Source organism: Lynx canadensis, chromosome A1, assembly GCF_007474595.2.
Source record: "Lynx canadensis isolate LIC74 chromosome A1, mLynCan4.pri.v2, whole genome shotgun sequence".
Lineage (NCBI taxonomy): Eukaryota > Metazoa > Chordata > Mammalia > Carnivora > Felidae > Lynx > Lynx canadensis.
Window position 1 is genome coordinate 9,745,208 of NC_044303.2, and position 27,985 is coordinate 9,773,192.

Below are 27,985 nucleotides of genomic sequence, written 5' to 3' on the forward strand. Positions count from 1 at the left end.
TTGATCAGGGACGCCCCGAAACGCTCTCTGCAAACAACCCCGAAGGGCACATTGACGCTATTTGACTACTTGGGAAAGAAGCTTCTTTCCGCCCAGATCTCCGCGTTATTAGCAGTTGCACCGGGTGGCTCCGTTCCGGAGAAGCCGGGCGGCGCAGGTGACCTGCGGTGGTTTCCCCGCACCTCGTGCGGAAGTTCAGTTTCCGTTTTGGCAGCAACGAAGACGAAGAGGAGACGAAGAGGAGACGAAGAGGAGACGAAGAGGAGGAGGCCAGGCCGTCTGGGTTCTGCCGCGTCCCCCAGGGGGGGCGCTGGCTCTGCGCCTAAGGAGTGGCTCCGCCCATACCTGGCCCGGGGCGCCAGCCTCCAAATTGCAGAAGTCGCCCTTTGGTGGCCGCTGCGCTGCGTCATTTGGGAGGGCGGTTTGGAAGTTCCGCAAGGCTGCGGGGTTCCGGAGGGAAGAAGGCTGGAGGACCGTGGTGGCCCATCCCCTGCGCCGGGGGTCCCCACGTGTGGGCGCGTGGCCCAGCTCCCCCAAAGCCACGCGTCTGTGCCTCACCTCCGTGGGAGGAGAGCCACAAGAGCTGGGGGGAGAGGGAGCTGCAGAGCGGGAGCAGCTAAGGGGGAGAGACGGAGAATTTTCTGGAAGAGGGAGGCGGCCCAGACGCTGCTGTGGTTCTGTTACAAAGACCACTTCCTCCCTGACCCAGCTGACGGCACTCTGTGTGCCTGTGGTGGTTTGTCCAAGGGCTGAAAGATCAGGGCCACGGGCCACCACGTGCTGGCAGAACCCAGAGGCGCCGGTGTGCGTGCGTCTGCCAGGAAGTTCCTGCCAAGGGGCCCTGTGTCATAGGGACTCTTCTCCGGCCGTAGCTCGTCTGGCCCCCAAAGCACCAAAGAGGGTGCGAGCTGAGCCGTGGACGTACAGCAAGAAAAGAACAGGGATTTAATCTTGCTATCTAAAAAAATAAGAAATTAAGCTTTGCTCGGTTTTAATACACAAGTCGAGAGCGGTGTGTGTGTTATACCCGTCACAGGGTTGCACGATCAGATCTTCTGGTTGATGGGGTGTGAGATCATAAATGTTTCCAGACCATGGCTGTAAAGAAAAACTAGCGTAAAGGATAACTGATGCTGGCGGATTGAAACGCCCGATGCAGATTTTTCAGCACAAAATATGACTGCTGAGTGATGCAGATGGTTCGAGATCGGGGCGGGGGGGGGGGGTTGATAAACGGGTATCGCGGCTGGGTGTGGCCCATCGGCTCCAACGGGGCCCCGGTTAACGGTCTACGAGGGTAGAGCCGAGTCAGGGTTTGAGAGATAAAAAGAATCTTGACCTTGACTCTGTTCACGTGTGCAAGGCGTAGTCCAAAGCCCTGTTCCCAGATGATGAGCACAGCTAGAACAGAGCTTGATTTCTGGAGAAAAATCTCAGTTAAACTGACCCAAGATTCTTCCCCATGATGCTGGTAAGCACGGGCTGCAGAGAGGTGACGGGTCTCTGGAGAAATGTAATTTTCTACACATGTCCCATAGATTATACGTTCCTGGGCTGGTAACAGGTATTACAGAGGAGAGCAAGTTCTGCAAAACAGGACTTTTGAGAACTTCTAAGGTACTGAGGAACACTGTGATTCTTGGTTCTCCAAGAAGGGGAAGTCTTTTTTAAGTACGGATACACCCCCCATCCCTTTTTTTGGGCAGATCATATCCAGGGTTTAGTGCTTCACAAAATGCATTTTTTGGAAAATGCCACCCTAATATCCCTTCTCCCCTGCACCTCTCAAAATCCACTTTGTTTATTTTTATTTTTTTAACATTTATCTATTTTTGAGGGGGGGGAGGGGCAGAGAGAGAGGGAGACACAGAATCCGAAGCCGGCTCCAGGCTCTGAGTTGTCAACACAGAACCCACCGCCGGGCTTGAACCCACGGGCCGCAAGATCACGGCCTGAGCTGAAGTCGGACGCTTCACCGACTGAGCCACCCAGGCACCCTTCAGAATCCGCTTTAGGCTCACTTCTAAGTAGGGTGGACTTGTAAATAACTTGAAGCTAATAGTTCTGCATTGATCCCATCCATCAGTATAGCTACTATTACCATTACCATTATTAGTGATAATTTACTTGCTTTAAGTTAACCTAAACAAAACCCTTAGTAAATTCTCCTGCACTTATTCCCGAAGGTGGAGAAAAGCAAAAGGGAAAATACGAGTCCCTTTCTCCATGAGCACACAGAGTGTTGTGCGTCACATTGAACACAGCAGAGTGACTTGTCGACAAATCGGGCAAGTGCCTCAGAATCAGACCTGGGAAATGAAGAGAGCCAAGATGGGTCTGCCAATTTTGTCTCGTAGAAAGAACGGCACAAACCCTCCACAAAAGAAAATTTGGAGTAATAATAATTTGTCCGCAGGAAAGGCATTTCCACTGGGGACTGTAAGAAGGAAGACATTGGAGAGGTAACAGTCACCGTTTATTGAATGCTTGTTCTGGGCTGGGCACTGCTCTATCTCATTTTATTTTCATAAGCCAGGGCGGTAATTCCTTACGTCTCCACTCACCTCTTATAGATGAAGAAAACTGAGGCTCAGTGCACTCACGCGGCGGCAGAGTAGGCATCGGACCCAGGCTTTGTGCCTTTAAAGAGCGTGTGAACATCCATCCGGCTCCACCTCAAGGGACGGCCCTGTCACTGACCAATGCCACTTGAGTTCAGCCTGGCGGTGGCTCTCTGCCAAGGAGGGACATATGCGTGGGGAGCTGTGGATCGAAGGCGGGTCAGAGACTCTGGATCGGAAAAAGACTGGCTTGAGCTAGATCGAGGGACAGGAGTTGGGAGTTTCATTCCAATCCAGACAGACCCGGCTGACTTGAGACAACAGGCAGGAATGATTGAAGGACTGATCCAATGTCACATTACTATACCGTTCTCTCTAATGAGCAAATTCCTTAGATAATTAAGCATTTTGAAAAACTGCATCACCCAGCCCCAACCAGTACTCAAATACAAACAAAACCAGAAGCATGTGAATGAGGAGGACGTAGGGGCGATCTTTGGCATTAATAGATCGTCAAATTGTTGGAGCCCCAGGTATTAGATCCCATCAGACATAGAGCATTATTCAATTACATAAATAATAACGTGACCTAGTTTTCTAGGGTCACATTCTCAGTCCCAAGGCTGTGGGTTTGTTCCTCTAATACGTAATAGCTGTGACGTTGGGGCGCTCCATAGCTGCGTACGGGACCTGTTTGTTCGCTGAGTACTTCACCCCAAATGATGAGTCGGTTCAAGGCTCCTGCCCTTCCTCCGGGTCTGATTCTGAGGCGCTTGCCGGGTTTGTGGACAGGTCACTGTGCTGTGTTCAATATGATGCACCACACCATCAATGTGTTCGTGGAGAAAAGGACTCGTATTTTCCCTTTTGTTTTTCTCCACCTTTGGGAATGAGACACAGAAGTACTTACGTAAGTACTACTGTGTCCGCTAGATCAGTGAAACCCCTGGGTACCCAGCAAGCTCAGCGGGGCTGTGCTCTCTCCCCTGTGCCTGTATCCCAGGGTAGGATACGCTGCTTTCTTACCTTTAATTTCATTGACTTCTCCGGTGGCGGGTCTTTTGATCATCAGAGGGACATGAAACTTCCTGTGGCCAGGGACACGGCACATCCTCTCTGGGTTCTCTGCGGGGGATGGACCAGGGCTCGGTCATTCCAGAGTTCTCAATGGTACCACTGAGGCATGAGACGCTATCAGTCTGAATAAGGGTCCGTCGCCGATTTAGGAGGAAAGTCATGAGAACCAGATCAGGGAGGGTCCAGATGAAGGAATCCAAGGAAGGAATTCGGATAAAAGGCCAAATATGCTTTGAAGAGTGCATCTTCGCTTTGCCTGTTAGTTTGAGTGACATTAGACCAGTGGTTTTCAAACTTGAGTGTGCTTCAGAGTCACCTAGAGGGCCTGTTAAAACAGTCAGCCTGTTAAGACACAGATTGCGGGGCCCCACCCCTGGAGTGTTTAATTCTGTAGGTCTCCGATGGGCATTGACACTTGCGGTTTTAGCAAAGTTCCCAGGTATTCCGGATGCCTGCTGATCTAGGGACAGCACTTTGAGGACCACCTCACTAGAGCATCAACTCTTAAGGCTTACGTGGATCTTAGAGTTACTACCAGTCTCGTAGTGTTTCAGGTGGGAAAACTACATCCAAAGTGATTATTTTGCCATTGACAAACAGACGGTGAATGTCAGGTCAGAGGCGAAACCTTAGTCACGTGCCCTTTCCACTCCATCGCGCTGCCCTTCCCCACTCACGCTTCCATGTCTTGTAAGGTGGTTTTTCCACGGATGTGCGTGTATTTTTTTTTCTTTTTTCAAGGTTTTATCCAAGGTATAGTTAGTTAAAACACAGTGTAATATTGTTTGCAGGAGTAGAATTTAGTGATTCATCACTTACATACAGCACCCGGTGCTCAACGCGACAAGTGCCCTCCCTGAATGCCCATCACCCATCTAGCCCATCCCCTACCCACCTCCCTCCCTCAACCCTCAGTTTGTTCTCATCATAAAGAGTCCCTTGTGATTTGTTTCCCTCTCTCTTTTTTCCCCCTTCCCGTATGTACATCTATTTTGTTTCTCAAATTCTATATATGAGTAAAATCATAGGGTATTTGTCTTTCTCTGCCTGACTTATTTTGCTTAGCATATCCTCCGGCTCCATCCACGTCATTGCATATAGCATGAGTAATACTCCATTGTACTTATGTATACCACGTCTTCTTCCTCCATTCATCAGTTGATGGACATTTGGGCTCTTTTCATAGTTTGGCTATTGTTGATAGTGCCGCTGTGAACTTTGGGGTACACGCACTGCCTTTGAAACTGTACTTTTGTATCCTTTGGGTAACTACCTAGGAGTGCAATTGCTGGGTCGTAGGGTAGTTCTATTTTTAACTTTTTGAGGAACCTCCATATGTTCTCCAGAGCGGCTGCACCAGTTTGCGTTCCCACCAACAATGCGAAAGGGTTCCCCTTTCTCCACATCCTCGCCAACATCTGTTGTTTCCAGAGTTGTTCATTTTAGCCATTCTGACAGGTGTGAGGTGGTGTCTCATTGTGGTTTTGATTTGTATTTCCCTGATGATGAGTGAGGTTGAACATCTTTTCATATGTCTGTTAGCCATCTGGATGTCTTCTTTGGAAAAACATCTATTCATGTCTTCTGCTCATTTTTTCCTCTTCCTTCCTTCCTTCCTTCCTTCCTTCCTTTCTTTTTCTTCTTCTTTCTTCTTTCTTTTTTCTTCTTTCTTTTCTTCTTTCTTTCTTTCTTCTTCTTTCTTTCTTTCTTTTTTGAGGATGGGGAAGGACAGAGGAAGAGAGAGAATCTTAAGCAGTTTCCGTGACCAGTGAGGAGCCCGGCATGGGGCTCGAACTCATGACCGTGAGATTGTTACCTAAGCCAACATCAAGAGCTGGACTGACTTAACTGACTCAACCTACTGAGCCACTCAGGCACCCCTTCTGCCCATTTCTTAACTGGTCTTTCTGTTTTTGGGGTGTTGAGTTTGACAAGTTCTTTATAGATTTTGGATACTAATGCTTTATCAAATATCTTCTCCCATTCTGTAGGCTGCCTTTTAGTTTTGTTGTTTGTTTCCTTCACTGTGCAGAAGCTTTTTATCTTGATGAAGCTCCAGGAGTTCATTTTTGCTTCTTGCGACATGTCTGGTAAGACGTGGCTACCGCTGAGGACAGAGAAGTTGCTGCCATGTTCTCCTCTAGGATTTTGATGGCTTCCTGCCTCACATTTAGGTCTTTCATCCATTTTGAATTTATTTTTGTGTATGCTGTAAGAAAGTGGTCCAGTTTCATTCTTCTGCACCTTGTTCTTCAGTTCTCCCAACACCATTTCTTGAGGAGACTGTCTTTTTTCCATTGGGTATTCTTTCCTGCTCTGTCAAAGGTGAGTTGACCATGTAGTGGTAGGTCCATTTCTGGATCTTCTATTCTGTTCCACTGATCTATGTGTCTGTTTTTGTGTCAGTACCTTACTGTCTTTTTTTTTTTTTTTTTTTTTTAATTTTTTTTTCCACGTTTTTATTTATTTTGGGACAGAGAGAGACAGAGCATGAACGGGGGAGGGGCAGAGAGAGAGGGAGACACAGAATCGGAAACAGGCTCCAGGCTCTGAGCCATCAGCCCAGAGCCTGACGCGGGGCTCGAACTCACGGACCGCGAGATCGTGACCTGGCTGAAGTCGGACGCTTAACCGACTGCGCCACCCAGGCGCCCCAAGTACCTTACTGTCTTGATGACTACAGCTTTGTGATATAGCTAGAGGTCCCAAATTGTCATGCCTCTAGCTTTGTTTTTCTTTTTCAGGATTGCTTTGGCTATTCAGAGTGTTCTGTGGTTCCATACGTATTTTAAGACTGTTTGTTCTGGCTCTGTGAAAAATGCTGGTGGTATTTTGATAGGGATTGCATTACATGTATGGATTGCTTTGGGTAGTATAGACATTTTAACAATGGTTGTTCTTCCAGTCCATAAGCAAGGAATATTTTTCCAGTTCTTTGTGTCCTCTTCAAGATATTCCATAACTGTTCTACGGTTTTCAGAGTACAGATATTTTACCTCTTTGGCTAGGTTTATTCCGAGGTATCTTATTGTTTTTGTGTGATTGTAAATGGAATCAATTCCTTGATTTCTTTTTCTGCTGCTTCATGATTGGCGTATAGAAATGCAACAGATTTCTGTACATTGATTTCACATCCTGCGACTCTGCTGAATTCGTATTAGTTCTATCAATTTTTTGGTGGAGTCTTTCCGGTGTTCTACATAGAACATCATGTTGTTTGCAAATAATGAAAGTTTGATTTCATTCTTGCCGATTTGGATGCCTTTTATTTCCTTTTGTTGTCTGCTGAGGCTAAGACTTCTAGTACTATGCTAAATAGTGAATGGTGAGAGTGGACATCCCTGTCTTGTTCCCGACCCCAGAGGGAACACTCTCAGTTTTTCCCCATTGAGTATGATATTAGCTGTGGGTGTTTTCATATGTGGCCTTTATGATGTTGAAGTATGTTCCATCTGGCCCTACTTTGTTGGGGATTTTTATCAATGTGGATGTGCATATTGATGGTCCTGACCGAGACTGTCAACTTTTCCAGAGGATATTTGCTATTTTTTTAGTGTAGTCGAGGAGCTAACAGATATGGTTACAGAGTTGGACTGACCAGGACGTGCATCCTGGCCCCACCACCTTGTAGCTCAGTGACACTCAGCAGTTAGTCAACTTCTCCCAACCTCAGTTTCTCATGTGAAAATGAGGGTAACTGTGGTAGACTGAATAAAGAGCCCCCAAACATCTTTACATCCCAATCCCGGGAACCTGTAGGTTCTGTTACATGGCAAGAAGGAATTCAGATTGTTAACCACCTGACCTTAAAATCAAGAGATTACTCTGGATTATTTGGGTGGAACCAATGGGATCACCAGGGTTCTTTTCTTTTTAATTTTTTTTAATGTTTATTTATTTTTGAGAGAGAGACAGAGAGTGAGTGGGGGAGGGGCAGAGAGAGAGACACACACACAGAATCTGAAGCAGGTTCCAGGCTCAGGTGTTAGCACAGAGCCCGACGCGGGGCTCAAACCCATGAACTGCGAGATCATGCCTTGAGGAAGTCAGATGCTTAACCGACTGAGCCACCCAGGCACCCCTAACAAGGGTTCTTTAACTGTGAAGGAAGGAGGCGAAGTGGGTGTCAGAAAGACCCTCTCGGCCACTGCTGCCTTTGAGGTTGGAAGGGAGCCACAAGCCAAGGAATGCAGGTGATCTCTAGAAGCTGAGAAAGGCAAGGCAAAACGGATTCTTCCCTAGGGTCTCCAGCGGGCTTGCAGTCATGCTGACCCACCTTGACCGTGGCCCAGTGAGACCCATTTGGACTTCTGACCTCCAAATGATTTGTCTTGTTTTAAGCCCCGACGTTTGGGGCTACCTGTTCCAGCAGCCGCAGAAAACGCATGCAGTCACCCTGCGCGCTCACACGGCTGCGGTGAGTGTCCGGGGGGACAAAGGGTGTAAAATATCAGCATGGTGGCTGGTGTGAGGGGAGAGCCCCTCCCCGAGAGTGAAGACTGAGCCCTGAACACGGCGATCGCACCACCAGCACGAGACCTTTCTGAGCGTCAGCTTTTCTGAATCGACCCTGGTTTCTTTCACGCTCGAAGCTCATCTCCCCACCTCCCCCCCCCCCCAGCCTCGCCTGTGGGTCTGAGCTGACTTGTGTGTCTGACAAAGGTTTCTCAGTTGGGCTCCTCTCTCCTGCACCCCCCACCCCCCACCCCCGATCCTGACAGCTGCCACAGCCCTGCTGTCTGTGTTGCTCACTTTTCAATTCCAAGAAGCACTTTGGCACAGCCAGGAGCGGGAACCCTGCCAAAACGAATCCATCAAGAAACCGAGTCTCCGACTGGCTTCACTGAGGAAGGGACTAAATGGATTCTGAGCATGTATTTGCTTTATGCCGCTGCCTATGTCTCATGCGGCAGCCGGGTCCTACCGGTAGATACAAGTGGAGTCATGAATGGGGTTCGTGCTTCGTGTGTGATGGTGATTATCGGCTTGGGGTTTCAGGTGGTTTTCAGACGGTGCCGCGGTAGCGTGTTTCCTGATGCTTCTTCTCCTTATTTTTTTTATTCCACAGCCAAAACTGTGTGGACGCGTACCCCACGTTCCTTGTCGTGCTCTGGAGCGCGGGGCTGCTCTGCAGCCAAGGTAACTCTGGCTTCTCCTTGTGTGTTCTCTTTCTGGAGCGTGCGCCGTGGGGAGGTTCGAGCGCGGGCTCTTTTGTTGAAAAGACTTTGCTTGACCTCCAGCTCCGATCCCCGGGAAGCCCTCGGGGAGGTGAGAACCCTCGGGAGGTCGTGTTTCAGGCATGCTCTGCGCCTGTGCGGAGCGGGTGCGATAACGCATTGCTAATGCTTGCTCCCCGGTGGCTGGTTGAGAGCTCCTGCGCCGACAAGGGCGGTTTGAGGCTAAATGTGACTCAGAATCCTTAAGCAGTGTTAGCGCAGATACAAGGGCATTATAAATGAGGGCGCCTGAGGGATCTATTCTGGGACCGCCGCCACTCTGCTCTCCTGCTAATAAGCTCGCAGGGTGGCAGGTCCTCTGTCGGGCCTGGGTCTGCGGAGCCACGGGCCGGATTCCAGGTCCCCAGCCTTCTCCGGGGTTAGCAGCCGCCCACGGTCTTGACTTCAGCAGGTTGACTCCCAGAGTTGACCTAAAAGGACCAGGAAACCAGAGTCGTGTTTTTCGGGTCCCCTTTGGAGATCGGCACTGTGCCTCGCCGGGGCGGGGGGGGGGGGGGCGGCTGGCGTGACCTGGCCAGCTTCCACAATGTGGCCCCCCGCGGGGGTGTGTAAGAAAAGGCCACAAGTGTCCCCCGAGGGACTCTTTAATCCTTACCTCTTCTCCCACTTGAGGGAGTAGGTAGAGGGCGTATTATCTCCCTCTGTTATCTTTTTGTTAAGTTTCTTTATTTCTTTTTGAGAGTGGTGGAGAGAGCGAGTGGGGGAGGGGCAGAGAGAGAGAGGGAGAGGGAGAGTCCCACACAGGCTCTGAACCCAAACCGAGAGCCAGACGCTTAACCCCGCGGAGCCACCCAGGCGCCCCTCCCTCTATTCGCCCGGAGAACACTTTGGTTCGGGGAGATGAGATGACGGGCTCAAGGTTACTCAGCTGGTGAATAACAGAGCCAGAAACAGAGCCCAGGTCTCTGGCGCCAAGTCCTGGATTTTGCACCAGGGCTTTTCTGCATTATCCACGTATATGATGCATAGACCTTGAGCACCTCCTACGTGACAAGCCCTGTGCTTAGATACACAGTGATAAATAACAAGACGTAGTGGCCGAGCACATGGCACTTGGTGAGATGAACCACAGGAAAAAAAGCGAATGGATACATCGTTGCCGAGAGTGAGAAGCGCCATGAAGGAAAGGAATCAGGCGCAGGGACAGAGAACAGAGGTGAGGGATGGCAGCAGAAACCCCTTCAGGGACAGCATGTGGCCTCCTCCTGTGCTCCATAAGGCTGTCATCACTCACTATTTATTTACCACTTTCTATCCCGAGTGAAATAAGAAACGTGTCTGGCGTCACTTGAAAAATCAAGCCAAACTATGCTTATACGAGGAGTTACGATTCCTTTTAGGTCTTAGATGATACTCGATAGAGGTGGCTCTAGAGTTGTTCTAGCTAGATAAATACAAAGGGAGTGTGAGGGTGTTTCAGAGCCCCGGAACTATGCATTTTCTGCCAAACAATTGTTGGCATTGCTAGGGGTCAAAAGTGTCAGCAAACCCTCTTCGGTAATCGTCATTCCTTATGCTCTATAGTAAATTACTGGATTGTTTAGTCAAAAGGAACCTCAGACATCATCCTCGCCCAGATTCTTCGCTTTACAGGAGCAGGAGCCCAAGTCCCAGAGGGACAAGCGGTTTGCTCAAACCTCAGAATTTTCGAGTCCAGATTCGAACCCACTGTGCCTTTCCTACTGTTCCGAGCGGCCTGGTGGGTCCACGAGGCATGAGCACAGCCATTTTCCACCCCTGACTCTTGTGAGCTCGTGTTCAGTTTAGCTCCTGTTGAGAGAGAGATGTGCTGGTAAGTTAGAGCAGAGCCATCCAGATGGGACAAACCAGGAAAAACTTTGTTCAGGGCAGATTGTGAATTGTGACAGTTTGGTGACTTTCAGATAATAGCATGAACTTCATAAGTGGTTTCTTTTGTGTTTTGGTTTTCTTACCTGTCACAACACTAGTATTTTGGGAGCGTCTGGGGACTGACAGACTGGAGACAGTTCTTTTTTTTTTTTTAATTTTTTAAGTGTTTTCTTTCTTTATTTTGAGAGACAGAGGGACAGAGAGAGAGAGAGAGCACATGCATGAGCAGGGGAGGGGCAGAGACAGAGGGAGAGAGAGAGAATCCCAAGCAGGCTCCGCGCAGTCAGCACAAAGCCTGATGGGAGGGCTCTAACACACGAACTGTGAGATCATGACCTGAGCCAAAATCAAGAGTCAGATACTTAATCAAATACTCAGGCATCCCTAGAGATGCCTAGGGATACTCAGGCATCCTAGAGACTATTGGTGAGGACACTCATTGCTGGTGTTGTGACCCTGGGCTGTTCTTCACTCATCCTTCCTAAGCCTCAGTTTCCCATTTGTAAAGCAGGAATAATTGAGTTCCAGGGTGCTTGAGAGACTGTGCATAAAGTCCTGACATAGTGCATGCATATATCACATTGAACCATAGAAAAACTGCTGATGCCTGACAGTTTAGGATCCACAAAAATGGCAGTTCATATAGTTCAACCTAACAATAGAAGCCCAGTAAATGTGATTATTGATGGCACTGGTGGTGGTAACACGGTTTAAAATTATACAACTTGGTTCAGATTCCACCTTGTTAAAACATAAAATTCAACCGAATAAATTTGAAGACCTAATCTGCTTCATTAAAGGATTCACGAATCCAGCATCCCATCTAGCAAGCAGAGGGGGTGCAGAGGGGTTGTACAAAATGGAAGGTTTTTATAAGAAGGAGGGTGAGGCAAGAAAGTTGTTAGCAAAAGAAAAGGATTTTTCCGGGCAAGGTTTCTTTCCCTTAGAGAGGAGAGGAGGGGCCCTTATCCTGCAGACCTCGCCTTCCTTCCATCCCCCACGTGGGAGAGGGCCCATGCGACCCATGGCTGCCTTGGCTCGGATCAGAAAATTCCTGACTACAGATGAAGACTGAATTTTGGAGGGAGATGGAAATTGCTATCAGGTTAGATAGGAAGCCCCGGTTTGGGGACTTGGCCTAACTGATGCCATTTTGGGTATGTGGTTTTCGTTTTAACAATCTTTTCTTTGGCTTACTCGACGTTTATTTAATTCACTTAACAAATAATTTTGAAGCCACTATGTGCCAGGCACTCTGCCAAGCACAGAGATGATGGCTGGCCAAAGATGTGTGTCCTCATGGGTCTTTTGGTCTGGTAAGTGCAGCTGGGGCAACTGACTTCCTTGAGCCTAAATTCCTCATCTGTCCAATGGCGACAGTGATACGCTCTTACCAGGGGGCTGGGAGGATCGGAGACCCAAGTACCCAAAGTGCCTGGGGGCAGTGCCTGACATATAAAAAGCACTCTGTCGACACAATTAATTTGGCATTTGAATAATGCTGGGAGGTCTTCAGAGTGCTTTTATACCCATCACTTATATCACCCTCATAATTATTCCTGAGAGGTAGGAAAGCTGCAATCAGCCCTTTGTCCAGATGTAGAATGAGTTAAGTATTAGCTCCTGATCTGAATGGTTCTTGTGGGGTTGGGTTTTCTAACTCTCAAATCTAAGGTTCAGCACTCCTGATGCTCACGGGTGCTCCTCAGGGGACTAGAGGGCAAAGGGAATCTCCTTCCCTAGAGAAGTTTTCTGAATTGGCAGCAATTTTTCAGAAAAGGTTGAGCATTGCACTGCCTGGTGGCCCAGAGGGGAAGGGTATACTTTTAAGACAGCCAGCCTAGAGCTGGGCTTGGGGTTCCGGGTCTGGTTCCCCATCCCCTGCCCCGGACCACATCACACACACACACACACACATACACACAAACACAGACACCACCCATCCCACCTGGCAGTCTTACACAAGCCCTTTGACCCCTGAAGCCCAAGTTTTCACATCTCGAATAAGCAAAGATGATATTGGTCATGTGCGAAGGATTCAGATTACATGATGGGCAGGAAAACACTTTGTAAACTGTACCACGACGCCCGTAGAAAGTAACATTACTATCATCGAGGTTCTAGGTTTCTACCAGCCCTGGGCGTTTGCTGAAGTTCAGCCCCAGCTGCCAGCACTTGAGGCTTCTGCTAGATTTTGTGACCGACATTCGTTGTATAATGACTGGATTAACACCATGCTAACTTAGCATGTTCTGGCATCTGTGAAACTCACACGGGTGTTTCCCTTTCTCCACTTAGTTCCCCGCCGCCTTTGCTGGCCTGATGTACCTGTTCGTGAGGCAAAAATACTTCGTCGGCTACCTGGGGGAGAGAACTCAGAGGTAGGCCACTGGGACCGTTTAAGAACCAGGGTGTGAGCCACGCTTTTTGAGCAAGAAGAGGGATCGTTCACCACCATATTCTGCCCAAGATTTAAGGCTCTGGGCGGGGGGTCACTCGGGGCTGGAGGGTGAGGGCTATAGTATCCCTCCCCCTTTTCCCCCTGAACTTTGCGGGCTCGGCAAATACCGCTGGGGGACTTGATTCCTACGCCCAGTAACACATTCCTCCACGTGGCGTCGGGCCCACGAAGGATGCTTTCACACCGCACGCTGCCCATTCTTGTACCCCCTCTGCCCCCTGCTCTACTCCCACCCTTCAGAGTCTGACTTTCTGGGTCTGGCTTCCCAAGGCCTCCGGTGAGTGAAGCGTTTCATTGTTTGCCTAAAGAAGTGAGAACTAAAACGTGCACCTTGTGATCAGTTCTCTTGAGTAACAGATTTTCCAGGGACCAGCAGGAAGAATGTTGTAAAAATAGGACGCACGAACACTCAGAGGACAGAGCCTGTGAATAGAGTCCCCGTTGCATTGCTGATGGAGGCAGCCAGACGGGAAGCCCCAGAGCAGCCGCTATAACTTTGGCTACACCCCGGTTTGGGAAATCCGGATTTCCATAAAATAAATGAGGATGCTTACAGGAGGACCTGTTATAGTCTGCCACCAGTTCCTCAGGATTCTTGTTGGAATTTTTTTATTTATTTATTTTTGAGAGAAAGAGAGAGAGAGAGAGAGTGAGCAGCAGCGGGGCAGAGAGAGAGGGAGAGGGCGGGAGAGAATCCCAAGCAGGCTCCGCGTGGCCAGCGCAGAGCCCGATGTGGGGCTTGAACTCGTGACACCGTGAGATCGTGACCTGAGCTGAAATCAAGAGTCGGGACACTTAACTGACTGAGCCACCCAGGCGCTCCCACTTCTTTCGAATTCTTAATGTACCAGCAGGCTCCAGGAGCCAGGCGTGTGTTCTGGGAGGCTGCCGCCTGCCCGAGTGGTGACTCCAGCCCTCCCCTCCATTTTTTCTCCCTTGTCTAGTTTCACGTCCCCCTCCCCGTCTCTTACGATAGCACCCTCCTCTCGCGGTTAATGGGCTCTCCGTTTAGATAACATCTGCAGCGGTGACAAAGGCATTGACATCCCGGGAGGTCGGCAGGGTGAAAGCATTCTGTCTGGGACCTTGGGAGCCTGTGAAACTAAATGGCTGGGGGCCGGGGGGTGATGGCGAGCTGCAGCCAAGAGAAGAATGACTCGTCTCTCAGAGATTCTTTCCTGGGCTCGTCTGCTATTCATTCCTCTCTAGTGGGGTTCTTATTTACCCTTGAAAACCACAGTTCCATTATCTCTCTTACCCTTATCAACACTCTCATAAGTGATATTCCTCATTCTCTTCCACTCTGGAAAGCCTCTATTCCGCCTTTTCCCGGGAGAGCACCTGTTGTCAAGAAGCGAGGGGTGGTGGGGTGTCTATCAGTAAAATAAGGGGGTTCTGCTCTCTTGGGCTGCCTCCCCATGCATCCCTGTCTTCCTCCGCAGAGTCTCCGGGGTCTGGCCCAGTCACTGTTCTCTTCGCCTGTCACCTCTCGCCTGAGATCTTAAAGTTGCTTTAATTCTAAGACAATCTGTGGAGCGTGACAACATTTGTTGATTTGCCTGTAGGCTCTCTGCATTTTAAAGGTAATCACTGCTAGGGAATGAACCGAGGTGGCAAAAAATGATAAGATCTAGACTTAAAATCTTAAAAATACTAGACTTCCCTGGACCTCATTAAAATGTAATTGGCCTAACCTCTTAAATCCTGTCCTGGTCTCCCCCGTGAGATCCCACCGGCCCCTTTACCACTGTCTGTGGTGCCTTCAGAGCCTTCTCACCTGTCCCGCACCCACAGCCTTCATTACTCATCCATCACGGTGCTCCTTCCTGCCGAGACCGGACACGGCCTCACAATACTTCTGAACACAGAGTTCGGAGCTATTGGCCTCAGGGAGAAATGACATCTATGGATGAAATGTCTAATCCCTAATCTAGACCGACATATAGTTTGAGGTAGATGCAACCCCGAGAGCCTCCATGGCTAGGTCCTAGAGGATTTTCAATTCTGCCTTCTGGAAACTATGTGCTAATACCCTCTTCCGCCGTGGACCCCCTCTTTCGGATCCCCACTTCCGTCCCTGGCCCGTGTCGCACTTGTTCTCTGCAGATGCTCTAATGGCCAAATGTCTTCGGGATCTGCTTTATTTCTTGGGCTCACCATAGAGGAAGATACTGCTCAGGGAGACCCTTCCAGGAATTTCTCCCGGGGGCTGTCAATCATCTTTGCTCCTCCCCAGAAGTTGCTTTGGCCCTATCCACATCAGAAGTTCTAGTGTCATTTTGGGGCAGTGGGTGGGCATGACATTCCTTGATGTGTCTCCCCCACAAAAGCTTCTTCCTTCTGGAATTTTGGAGCCCCCACCCTTGTCCCCCCCAGAAGCTTATGGCTCTCATTCTCAGCCCTACATCCTACTCCCGGACACTTTTCTCCCTGTTTTGATTATGTAGTTTGTAGCATCTTCAAACCACAATGAATTTCAGGGGCGCCTGGGTAGCTCAGTAGGTTAAGCGTTCCGACTCTTTGATTTCAGCTCAGGTCTCAGATCTCAGATCTCAGATCTCAGGGCCGTGAGATCGAGCCCTGTGTTGGGTTCTGTCCTGACAGTGTGCAGCCTGCCAGAGATTCTCTTTCCCTCTGTCTCTTTGCCCCTCCCCCGCTCACAGTCTGACTCTCAAAAAAAAAATGAATTTTAGTTTCTTCCCCTTTCATTCTAAGCTACTATCGGGACCCAAACTCAGTGGCAATTGGCATTATATTACAAGACTACTTGGCTTTTATCATCTACCTTACTTGACTTTTTAAAAAAAAATGTTTATTTATTTTTGAAAGAGACAGAGAGAGAAAGAGAGAAAGAGAGAGCATGAACAGGGGAAGGGCAGAGAGAGAAAGAGACATAGACTCCAGGCTCTGAACTGTCAGCGCAGAGCCCGACGCGGGGCTCGAGCCCACAAACCGCAAGATCATGACCGGAGCCAAAATCGGACGCTTGACCGACTGAGCCCCCCAGGCACCCGTACCTTTACTTGACTTTTATCATGTACCTTCCCTAGCTGGTACCAAGCTGCTCTCTCTTCCTGTCCCTCAGGGCCCTGTTCCCTGTTGGAGCTCCCACTAAAATCCCTCTGTGCGTTTTGAAGTTCTTAACCTAGCAGTGGACAAACAAGGATTGGCAACTCAGGTTAACCAGCCCCACCTTCACTCCCCATGCACTCAGCACCCGTGTAGCAAATATTTACTGACCACCCCTCCCCCGGGGTGGTAAGAGTCAGTTGCTGAGATGATAATAAACATGACAAAACCCTTCCCCTCAAACAGGCCCAGGGTCTGCTAGAGTCAGGAGCAGTACCAAAATTACTCACCTTATAGAAACAATAACGGGCACAGTTTTCAAAAGTCCCGATCCCTCATAGCCATTTTCCCCTTTCGTGTCAATATTTTAGAATCTCTTCCTCCCCTCCCCCACCTGAAGTGTGGACTCTGGGTTACTTCACCAGAGTTAGAGAATGAACTTGCTTTCTTGGAACACCCGGGGTGAGTGTATGGGTACCAAGGCTGGTGTTTCTTTTTTTTTTTTTTTTTAATTTTTTTTAATGTTTTATTTATTTTTGAGACAGAGACAGAGCATGAACAGGGGAGGGTAGCAGAGAGAGAGGGAGACACAGAATCCGAAGCAGGCTCCAGGCTCTGAGCGGTCAGCACAGAGCCCGACGTGGGGCTCGAACTCACGGACCGTGAGATCATGACCTGAGCCGAAGTCGGCCGCTTAACCGACTGAGCCACCCAGGCGCCCCTCAAGGCTGGTGTTTCTAAAGTGCAACCCACCAACCAACAACCAAGTGCACCAAGAATTGCCTGGGGGTGCTTGTTAAAAATAGACATTCCTGGGCCTCACCCTGAATGTACCGAATCAGAATCTCTAGGGTGGGAGCCTGGGAGTATGCATTTTAACAACTTCTGCACACAGTGTGGGAATCACTGAAGGCTGTTCATGCCTCTTTTCTAAGAATGATTCATTTGACAAAAATCTCTGGAGGGCCTGATTTATTGGAGATATGTGGGTGAGCAGAGGAACAATATCTTGTTCTCGTGGGCCTTACAATTTTTATTCCCTTTAGAAGTTACCGGGTTTAAAGTGGTATTTCCTTTCTGAAGAGAACAGAATTTTAAGGCCAGATGGGACCATGCAGTTTTCTTTTTTCCACCCACATTTTGTATATATTTTTATGTGAGGCGGGGGAGGGTCAGCGACTTGCCCAAGGCCACACAGCAGGGAGGGGGGGCTGGAGCTCAGGGGTCCTAGTGCCTGGCCCCAGCTACACCTCACACCACACCTCCTCCTCCTAGAAGTTTTAGGCACATTCGAGATGGGAATTGTCTGTCATAATGCCTTTTTGAATTTTTTATTTTATTTTATTTATTTTTGATAGGGAGAGACAGAGCACAAGTTGGGGGGCGGGGGGGCAGAGAGAGAAGGAGACACAGAATCCGAAACAGGTTCCAGGCTCCGAGCTGCCCGCACAGAGCCCGACGCGGGGCTCGAACTCACAAATGGTGAGAGATCGTGACCTGGGTGGAAGTTGGATGCTCAACCGACTGAGCCACCCGGGTGCCCCTGTCATAATGCCTTTTTGATGTTTTCGCGTAGGTTTGATTCTGTGTGTGTGTGTAAGAGAGGGGGGATACATTTATTTCGAAACGTAACAACAAAATCCTCGTCTCCAAAGGAGCCCTCGGGAAGGTAGACAGAGCAGGACCCTGGCCTCACCCAGACAGGTTTGAATTCCCACTTTGCCTCTTCCTGGCTGTGTGCCCTCAGGCACATCATTCAACCCGTCTCTTCTCAGTTTCCCCACCTGGATAATGGGTTACCAATACCTCACAAAGTCACAGATATAAAATGCCTGTCCCTCAGATGCTTCGTTTAATTCTGACCTTCCCCGCCCCATTTAGAGACAACTGTGCATCAGCTTCCAGAGACAATCATAGAGATGCCTTGGGTTTCAGTCTAATTACGCAGGACGTGTCCCGCGGCCCCCCCCACCCCGGCCCTTCCTTCTGCCCCCACCGCGCCCACCGCCAGGCTGGACAGATTTCAAACTGAGGCTCCCGAAGTGCCCGGGGTGGGGACCCCCCATTCACACTCAGCCCTGCGGGTGGTGGGCACGTGCTGAACCCTTGCCTTCCACGCCCTTCGCACGGTCCGGGAAGAGTTAAGGCACCACACAGCCGTCTCCTCGGGGGCGGGATGCCTTGAGACCTTTGAAAAATGCTGCCCCGAAGTCGAGAACACCACTATTTCAGCAGCAGGCGCTGCCATTTCATCCTTCACCGCAGATTTATCTCGAGCACATTCTGAAACAGCTTTGCAGATCGCTTTTTCTTGTTTCCGTAATGAGCATATGGTGGCCTCATTCCTGTGATAAATCTGAGCCACCACAATATTTGACTTTTCACAAGTTAATTTCCCTGAACCCTCTATTCTCTGGCTAAAAGATAGCCCTTCCTTAGACTCTGTTACTTTCTCATCAGCATTAGCAGGTGACTGTATTTGTCCGCCAGGGCCACTGTAATCAAGTACCGTAGACGGCGTGGCTCAGACAACAGAGATCGATTGTCTCCGGAGGGTAGAAATCTGAGATCAAGGTGTTGGCTGCCTTGTTCCTTCTGACGCCTCCCTCCTTGGCTCACGGGTGGCCCTCTTTCCCCTGTGTCTTCCTTCTGTGTGGGTCTGTGTCCAGATCCTCTCTTCTTAAAGGACACCAGCCATATTGAGCCAGGGTCCACCCTGGTGATTACATTTTTACCTTAATTACCTCTTTAAAGATTCTGTCTCTAAACACGGTCATGTCCTGAGGAATCGGGGTTAGGACTTCAACATATGAATGGGGGTGGGGGGAGGGGAGGACACAATTTAGCCCATCATGCTCTCTTTAGAGAGCATATTATTTTTCTCCCCAGTAAAGAAACAGGAGGTCTCACTTCGTGAGCATGACTGTAAACAGGGAACCGAGGACAGAAGAACAGGTCAGAACGGGGCAGAAGAACACAGCGGGCCAAGGAGCAGGGACAACGTCGGCCAGCCATGTTTCTCAAACTTTAATGGCCTGTGAGTCACGGAGGGACTTGTCAAAACGCAGATTTGGATCCGCTGAATCCAGAGAGGGACCTGCGATTCTGCATTTCTTAACAAGCCCCCGGTGGATGCCGACGCTGCTGGTCCGCGGCCCACACTTTGAGTAGCAAGGAAATAGTCGCCCCGCTGAACGTTTTTCAGACCCTTGACATAGGGAAGTTAGGAGTTCCGTGATGAAGCTTTGGGGTCCATTTCAAAAAGATAAAATTTCTAACGTCGAGCCTGGGGATGCCAAATCCTGCTCTCTCTCTTGATTATGTCAAAAACCATAATGCTCAGCAGCACTGACGCACCTGTTTAGCTGAGTTGGCTGTTCTCGTTGAACAGCCGTGATTGCCAAAGGGTCCCCTCACTGGGTCGTGACTAACAGCCTTAGCGAGCCATTTGGCTGGACTTTCCAAACGCACTAGCGCTACCCGGGTTGGATCCGGCCACAGCGGTCACAAAAGGATCGTTCAGAGGGAAGCCAGGGCAGCCGCTGTGCACAATTAGGTGGTCACCTATCACTGGGGAGCTGCCTCCTGACCCCAGCTGATGACTTGCCTAAGCAGCGTAGGATTTAGAGCCTTTGAGAGAAGAATATGAATGTACTAAAACATCTCTGCCCCACCTCCATTCGCTTAAAATGTAAGAGCCTGTCTTCCGCTGCTAGGGGTCCAGCTTTCATTAGTGTGAACATGGCTCATTCCCAAGCAGCCTCAGGAGAATAGATTGAACCCTCGGATCCTGAAGCACCTTTTAGATTCCATCAGCCTCACTGGTTCGTGAAACCAGCCCCTGTCTCGGAGAGGCGCTTCAGTCCTGGGTGAGACACAGCGGCCAGCACGGCTTCGCAGGCACTCCTGGAGCAGAGCGGCTGCAGAAAGGGTCGGAACGAGTCGCTGGGGTTCCTAATCCCGGGTCAGAAGGCCTGACGACCGACCGACAGCACCCACTGCCTTCCCGCCATCAGGGTTCAGAAGGACCCTGGGGGAACGCAGAGAAGCTGTAGAGCAGAGCCCTAACGATGATGGGGTTTGGGGTCTCGGCTCTCGTAGCTTGGTTCTGAAATACGTTCAGTGACTAATAGTGGCAGAGACCCTTCCATTCTTCATAGGAAGTCAATGGAGCATGCCTGAGTAAAAGGAACTATAATCGAAACCCCTTGTGTCTCAAATTGGTGACGTTCTTTGTTAAGCCCATCTCAGTTGCCGCTTCTACCGTTTTCTCTCTTTTCCAGCACACCGGGCTACATATTTGGGAAGCGAATCATACTGTTCCTGTTCCTCATGTCCCTTGCCGGAATCTTCAACTATTATCTCATCTTCTTTTTCGGAAGTGACTTCGAAAACTACATAAAGACAGTAACCACCACCATCTCCCCTCTACTCCTCATCCCCTGACTCTCCGCCGAATACAGGGTCGGCATTTCCATCTGATCGATACCTAAAGTCATCATAACTCAGCCCTTGGAAAGATAGAGCTCCTCTTTAGACAGCTGTAAATCGAATGACCATCTGGGCTCCGCAGCTTGAGTTAACCTTGCTTTCCCCGGAAGAAAATAACTTAGTGTCCGCTCCCCCGCCCTTGAGAATGGCAGTGGCCCCGTATCTCTTACTCAGACCCGTTCGGTAGTTCTGTAGGTTTCCTGAGTTACCCCACTTCCCGAAGATGTTTTGTGACCACATTTATGTTTTCCTCAAATAAAGCGCAGAGACATGTTTCAGGCTGGGGGTCGAGTTTTTTTGTGGGTTTCTTGCTACATTTGAACACCTAGTCGGTTTTCGTCAACCTCGACGACGATAATAGAAAATACACTGTCCTTACACGCAGGCGTGCCTGGAAGGCATTCACCAAAATGTCAGTTAGGATTATCTTGGGCTGAAGCGATTTGGGGGTGAGTTTTACTCTGTGTTTATGTTTTCATGTATTATTTGCAGCAAATAAATGGCACTCAGCACAGAACCAGAAGAGACACAGCCAGAGCATGGCCTTTCTGGGAAGCCTTTCCCATCTCCCGGTTGGTCTAGTGTTGCCCTCTGACCTCCCACAGCACCCTCTGAACATCTCAACCGCAGCAAATCCATATTACAATGGAAAGATGTTTATTAGCGCGTGTCGCCCCGTCCCACTAAATCATTAGCTCTTGGATATCCCTGATGTCCCATCTATTTTGCTTTTCCTGTGCCAAGCTCGGAGACTGTCACATCGCAGGCATCCTGCCTCAAGCTAGTTCGGAACTCAAACAGACGCCCTGCAAAGTGATATATGGTAGGGGACAGTTGGGGTGTTTTAGGAGATTAAGATGTTTTCTTTCGATGTTTTAATGGGATTAATTGTGGAGAAGTGCAAAAGCAAAAACGAAAACAAACCCCCCGCCCCCCACACTATCCTTCCTTAGACAGACTTCCTGAAGGATCTTTTGTTGACTTCCTTAACAATCCTTCACACACCCCATGAGGATTAGGTTGGTATCTTTATGTGCTAGCATCGTGCCCAGCACCCATCGTATCATCTCAGTTTAAAATGTGCTGTGGGGCGCCTGGGTGGCTCAGTAGGTTGAGCGTCGGGTCATGATCTTGCGGTTCGTAAATTCGAGCCCCGTATCGGGCTCACCGCTGTCAGCGAGGGAGCCCACTTCAGATCCTCTGTCCCCTGTCTCTCTGCCCCTCCCTTGCTTGTGTGCTCTCTTTCAGAAATAAACATTTAAAACGAAACATGCCGTAACTCAGTGTCAGAGCCTAGGATAATGCCGGGCCCATTGTGGGGCCCCCAGGTATTGGTTGAACAAATGAATTAATGAATGAATGAGTTTATAAATCACTGGCTAGCAGTATTTAATAAAATATGTCTGTAGAGCGAGCCATTTCCCATATTGAGGGTGGATTCACGGTGGTGCAACCAACTGTCACACACACACACACACACACACACACGGTGTCCCTTGTCACAATTTAGATAATAGCTGGGTGTGGTCAAGAGTCCAGGACTCCCGACAGAGAGAAGCCAGCAACTCCTGAGGACTGAGCTCTCGGCTGAGGTGAACAGCGATGGGTGAGTCCCTGCTACCCTCCCTGAGTCTCATGATGGTCACAGTCTTAGGCAGAATGAGACAAATCCAGGGGCCACAGCTCCCCAGTTTTCTCGGAGTTGCCTGCTTGGGGCGTGGAGGGAATGAAACATGGAATCCGGCCCGTGTGACGTCTGCTTCGCGTGCAATGCCCAAGGCAAGCAGATTTCTCAGTTCGCGGGAAAACCCCCATGTGGGCATGGTTTCCTAGGCCTATCTGATGGTCCAGACTAAAGCCCCGCTTGGGGTCTTCTGGCCAAACCCCAACCAGCAGAAGCTTCTCCGTGCCCATGGCTCCAGCAGAGTTGCTTCCGCTCTTAGCTCTCTGTAGAGACCAGGACCCAAATGTCCTACTGGGCAGTGGGAAAGAAAGGGCTTCGCAGACCGCAAGGTGGAGGGGGCTCCAAGGGCCACCTCAGCCCGGCTTGGTGTGGAGGGCAACAAGGTGACCAGGCATCCATGTTTGTCTGGGACTAAGAGATTTCCTGGGAGGAGATGCTTTCGGTTTTAAAACTGGGACAGTCCTGGGAAAACCAAGATGTGTGGGTTGCTCTAAGGGCGAGCTGGGCCAGGATATGCTGGGGGGAGCCTGGGGACCCCTTAGCTCCCAGAGGCCGCACCGTCCGAACTGACCATGGGACGTCCAGAGTGCAAAGACAGGAAATGACGTCATGGCCCATCAGAGGCTCTGCGGACTCTGGCTTGGGTGGAGAGTCCACGACTGAGGGCACTCAGGGGTTGAGGTGCAGGTAGAGGAGGCTTGACTGTTATGAAGAAGAGGGTCTCGGGGCAGAACTCCTGCTGTCTGGTCGGAGGCCACCCTGCCTAGTGGTCAGACTCTGTCTTCAGAGTTCCAGGCCTGGGCTCAACCCTTGCCCTGTCACCCCCTCCATTCTGTGACTTCCCCCCAAGCCTCCAGTTTTGCATTTATTAAATTGGGATAATAATAGCGTCAAAATATGGGGTTGCTATAAAGAGAGAAAGCAATTGAAAAATTTTAGCATATAATACGTGCTGAATATTATCATCTGGTCTTGCTATACTTATTATATTTATTATCGTTACGTTGTTTGATTCATTTTCTATTGCTGCATAAGAAACTCCCACAACCTTAGTTGATTATCACCCCATACGTTGCCACCTCACCGTTTCATTGGGTCAGAGGTCATATGCTTGATCTGGGTCCTCTGTTCAGGGTCTCAGCAGGCCATAATCAACATGTCGGCCTGGGATGCAATCTCCGCTGAGGCTTGGCATTCTCTTCAGGCTCACTGGTTGTAGGCAGAACTCGGTTTTTGCCACTCCAGAAGAAAAGCCCTCAGCTCCTGGTAGCCCCTTCCCTGACACATGGGCTTCTGCACAACATGGCATTTTTACCTCTTTAAGGCCAACAGGAGAGCAACATTGGTGCCTTTTTCATCTCTGACCTCTAGACCCACTTTTATAAGGTTCTCCTGATTAGGCCAGGCCCACCCAGGTCAAGCTCACCTTTGATGAACTTAAAATCAACTGCTTTGGCACCACAGTGACATTGCAAAACCCCTTCACTTTTACCTTATAATGCAACTTAGTGAGATTACAATCTAAGCCCTGCTCACCCTCGAGGCGGGGGGCAGATGATACAGAAGGGTGAGTCATTTTAGGGTTCTGACTACCCAGCTTATCTTCCAGTCTCAGAGGAGCCAAAGGGAGCGGGATGGATGGTGAGATTATGGGTCTTCTGGGCAGAAGCAAGGTGGAGTGTGTGTGTGTGTGTGTGTGTGTGTGTGCTCGTGCACGTGTGAACATTTGGGTGAGAATTCTATTAGGAAGGAGGCTGGGGTCTCTCCCAACTCCTTAGGAGCAGGGAAGCTTCATTCATAACCTTTTCTATCCCCCCCTGGGAAACAGTGCAGTGATAGAACAGATGAAGCTGAGACAAACAAGAAGTGAACCCCCACTCCCCTTCCATTTTGACTAAAATACGCTATTTTCATAAGAATGTCCCTGACTGGCTGTCCCCGTTGCCTGAGCCGACGTTACGTCTCTCCTGGACCATTTCCGTAGCCACCTCCGTTGGGTGTTACATCACATACCCTCGCTTGAAACCTGCCAGGGCATTTTTATCACTCTTAGGATAAACCCCAAGTGCCTTGATGTGGCCTTCCAGGGCCTGTGCGGTTGGTGGCAGTGTTCCTCTTCGAGCTGCCCGCCTTGGCTCACTGGGCGTCAGCCCCGCTGGCCCTCCTGCTGCCGGCTGTAATGCGGGGCTCCTCCCCCAGGTGCTCTGTGGCTCCCTCCCTCCTTGCGCTCAGAGTCTGCCAGTGGTCACCTCCTCACAGAGCCCTCCAAGACCAGTGCGGAGTCTACATAGAAGTGCAATTCCTCCTCTGCCCCACCCTCCATCTCCTACCCTTGTTTTACTTTTTCTTCTCTGTCGCCTGAAGTTAGACCACTTATTTAGTCCCCTACTTGTCCATTGTCTGTCTCCTGCCCTAGGATAGAAGCTTCCAAAGGGCAGGGATTTTGTCTGTGTTGCTCATCCCTCTATTCCCATGGCCTAGAACAGTGCTAGGCAGATAATCAGTGCTCCAGACATACAGAATGAGTCAATGGAAGAATGGACTGGGTTGGATGATTGTGTCTACTGGCTTAAATGACTGGGAGGTAGGTTGCAGTGGTGATGGCTAAAGGGCTGTGAGCAAATTTAGGACAGGGAGCCTTACAGATGATCTTAAATTTGAGTAAGCCAAACTCCAGCTAGGGGACCCATTAGAAAATGGAAATCCCTCAGCACCACCCCCAGAGATATGATCTGGTAGGTTAGGGATTGGGCCCAGGAATTCACATTCTTATTAAGATTCTCTGGATTTCCCTGATGCAGATAGTTGAAGACCACTCTTCCAGAAGCTTTCCGTTCTACAGCTGTACCACCCAATATGGCGGCTACTAGCCCTTGAAAGATGGCTCCTCTAAACTGAGATGTGCTGTAAATGTAGAGTGCACACCAGATTTCAAAGATTTAATACCAAAAATGTAAAGTATCTCATTTATAATGTTTATGTATGGATCACACGTTGCAATGATACTCTCGTGGCTGTAGGTGTTAAGTAAAATGTATTACTAGAATTAATTTCACCTGTTTCTTTGTACTTTTCTTAATCTGACTACTAGAAATTTTAAATTACATATACAGCTCACATTATGTTCCTATTGATCTAGAAGTTCTACGGGAGCCAGCAAGCCTCACAGCTGAAATAAGTGCTGGTCCCCCCCCCCGCCCCTGCGCACTTATCTTCAGGGATGATTTCTTGCAGACAATATTGAAAAATGTGCCGATGAAAGTTACCACAAGAAGCAAACTGGTCCTGTCTGAATCTGGAAATAGTTCTTTGAAGCTTGTTACCATATGATCACGAGAGTGTTTCATTAAGTATTTCTGATCACAGATGTGGCACATTATTAAAATATCATTTTTACGGTCACCCTAGAGGCGAGGGTTATCTGAATATGGAGAGAGAAACAGCTTGTGGGAGCTGTTGTATAAATGAAATTACTAGAAAGCAGTGCACTCGATTGCATATTGGCTTGGGGGCTTATTCTTATTAAAATGTTTAGATAGCAGTTTCTGTTCATTTTCTGCAGAATTGCTCTCCAAATTAAAAATTTGGCTTGGCACACCAATAGACCAGAGTCCTGGGAGAAGTTTATCCTCCTTTTCTTCTCGTTATCCTTGCCTAAGCACTTAGATGCCGTGCTGATAGGGAGCGCAGAAGGTCTGCACGGAGCACACGCGTTTGAATTTCCTGCAGCCCTGCAAATGGGCGCACTCGAACTTGCCTAAAAGAAGTCAGCGCGGGCTTCAAGCATATCAGAAGGTCTATCTATAGGAAAGCAACCACTCTGTCTCTCTTATGATAATTTTTAGAAACAATTTTTAACGGAAATTGGCCTTCATAGTTGAAGACTTGCAAAAATAGACTAGAAGCCACTGCATACACAAAATGAAATATAAGCCTTCGCAGAATTCAGACTAATAAATGACTTCTCAGCCAATGAACAAGACAGCAGAAGACTGAACCTTTGGTGCAAGATGACTTCCTTCCCTACGTGTATGTTTGCTTCCTCGACGTCAACACGATGGCAACCAGAACGCGGCCACGGCAACTGTCTGGAAACGTCTATTCTCACCTGGAGCCCAAGAGCCACGCCCACTGGGCACACAGCCTCCCTCCCTCACCTCAATTATATTCAAATTTACCAATGCTTCAGCTGGTGTGAAAAGAGTGCTAGCTGATGCTATTGACCGTGAAGTGGGATGATTCTTGTAACTTCCGTCAGCAAAAGGCCTTATTGGCAGTGGGGTTGGGGAGCTGGGGAAAGAGTGTGTGTGTGTGTGTGTGTGTGTGTGTGTGTGTGATTCGTTCGCGCCTACAGAGAGGACAAAACCCACAATAACATTTTGTGATTCAGCTGACACATCCTTTCTCTCTGTCTCTCAATCACCTAGGTTAATGAGGACAACAGAAAACATAGTTAATGCCTGAACCTACTCTCATCATAATCCTTTGTTTCAAAGCCCTTCCTTTCCTGAGATCACTACCTTCACTCTTCCCTGTCGTGAGGCTGTTATTGAGGAATTAAATGGGGGGAGGCCAGGCAGAGAAAGGAAGTGGGCCGCCAGAAAGTCAAGAGTTGCGTGGGTACTCTTCTAGAATGTTCCGCATTACTTCAGTGAGGGATTCTTAACTAGTGTGTTACTATGAAACAAGTCAAATAAATCTCTGACCTTGATAAAGTGCTAACGGATTAATTAATTTAAAAAGTAGCCATTACTTGTTACTTATATTCCTCCTTTTTTTCAAGTTTACTTATTTATTTTAAGAGAGAAAGCAAGCAGAAGCTGGGGAGGGGAAGAGAGAGAAGGAGAGGGAGAGAATCCCAGGCTGGCTCCGCACTGTCAGCGCAGAGCCCGACTCAGAACTCGAACTCGCAAGCTGTGAGATCGTGACCTGAGCCGAAATCAAGAGTCTGACGCTTAACCTACAGAGCCACCCAGGCGCCCCTCTGTTGGAAGCATTTTAAAGCATCGCATCAGAAAAGCTCTTACCACTGACAGATATATGCAAGATAGATATGGCTTTTCATATAAAACACAAGGCTTGAAAGTCACGTCTCCCACTGTGTACTTGGGTCAACCTCCTCTGTGATTTGGGGAGACTGGTAGGAAGGTTTGAGAGATGCTAGACTGTGAACACAGGGATCAACAGCAGATCATGAGTAAACCATTTTGACTGGAGTGAAAGATCGCCCAAAAGGAAGGTCCACGGGTTAAGGTCGCGGACTCTTCAGTGCCGCCCAGCCTGTGGGATTTGGATGCTCTCAGTTGAGGGTTGTTGAAAGTGTTTGTTTTTGTTTTTAAGAGAAAGATGCCTTGTGCAAAGCAGGATTTTCATAGAAAAACCTGGCAGCTTTACTGAAGATAGCCGAGGAAAGGAAATATCTAGATGGGGGAGGAGGAACGCGCTGGAGATCATTGGTAGGTGAAAATTTCAATGGTTTAAATGCAAGATGGGGCCTGGCCTAAGATGGAGAAGTGAGTAGAAGATGTAGCGTTATGAATAAATAACAAAGAGG

General features: G+C 49.1%; 1 protein-coding gene and 2 long non-coding RNA genes across 7 annotated transcripts in view; all 3 read left to right on the top strand.

Moving 5' to 3' along the window:
* LOC116738101 lies at positions 1–3,812 on the top strand. Its single transcript, XR_004343708.1, has 3 exons — positions 1–1,471; positions 2,187–2,462; positions 2,574–3,812. It is a non-coding gene; the product is annotated as an uncharacterized LOC116738101 (long non-coding RNA).
* The window catches only part of LOC115509353 (arachidonate 5-lipoxygenase activating protein), a 29,035-nt gene extending 8,010 nt beyond the window's left edge, over positions 1–21,025 (top strand). For 3 of the 5 annotated variants that reach the window (XM_030308746.1, XM_030308771.1, XM_030308800.1), the window contains 3 exons: positions 8,707–8,777; positions 13,025–13,107; positions 20,540–21,025. In XM_030308746.1, the coding sequence (XP_030164606.1) occupies positions 8,707–8,777; positions 13,025–13,107; positions 20,540–20,702 (317 nt within the window). In that variant the 3' untranslated portion in view covers positions 20,703–21,025. Of the gene's footprint in view, positions 1–8,706; positions 8,778–13,024; positions 13,108–13,553; positions 13,823–17,832; positions 17,961–20,539 lie in introns of those variants that run through there. The other 2 variants (XM_030308777.1, XM_030308795.1) reach the window with 2 other exon arrangements.
* Positions 21,026–21,944: 919 nt separating this feature from the next.
* On the top strand, positions 21,945–27,149 carry LOC115509384. The gene is made up of 2 exons (XR_003967317.1): positions 21,945–22,353; positions 25,233–27,149. It is a non-coding gene; the product is annotated as an uncharacterized LOC115509384 (long non-coding RNA).
* The last annotated feature ends 836 nt before the right edge of the window (positions 27,150–27,985 follow it).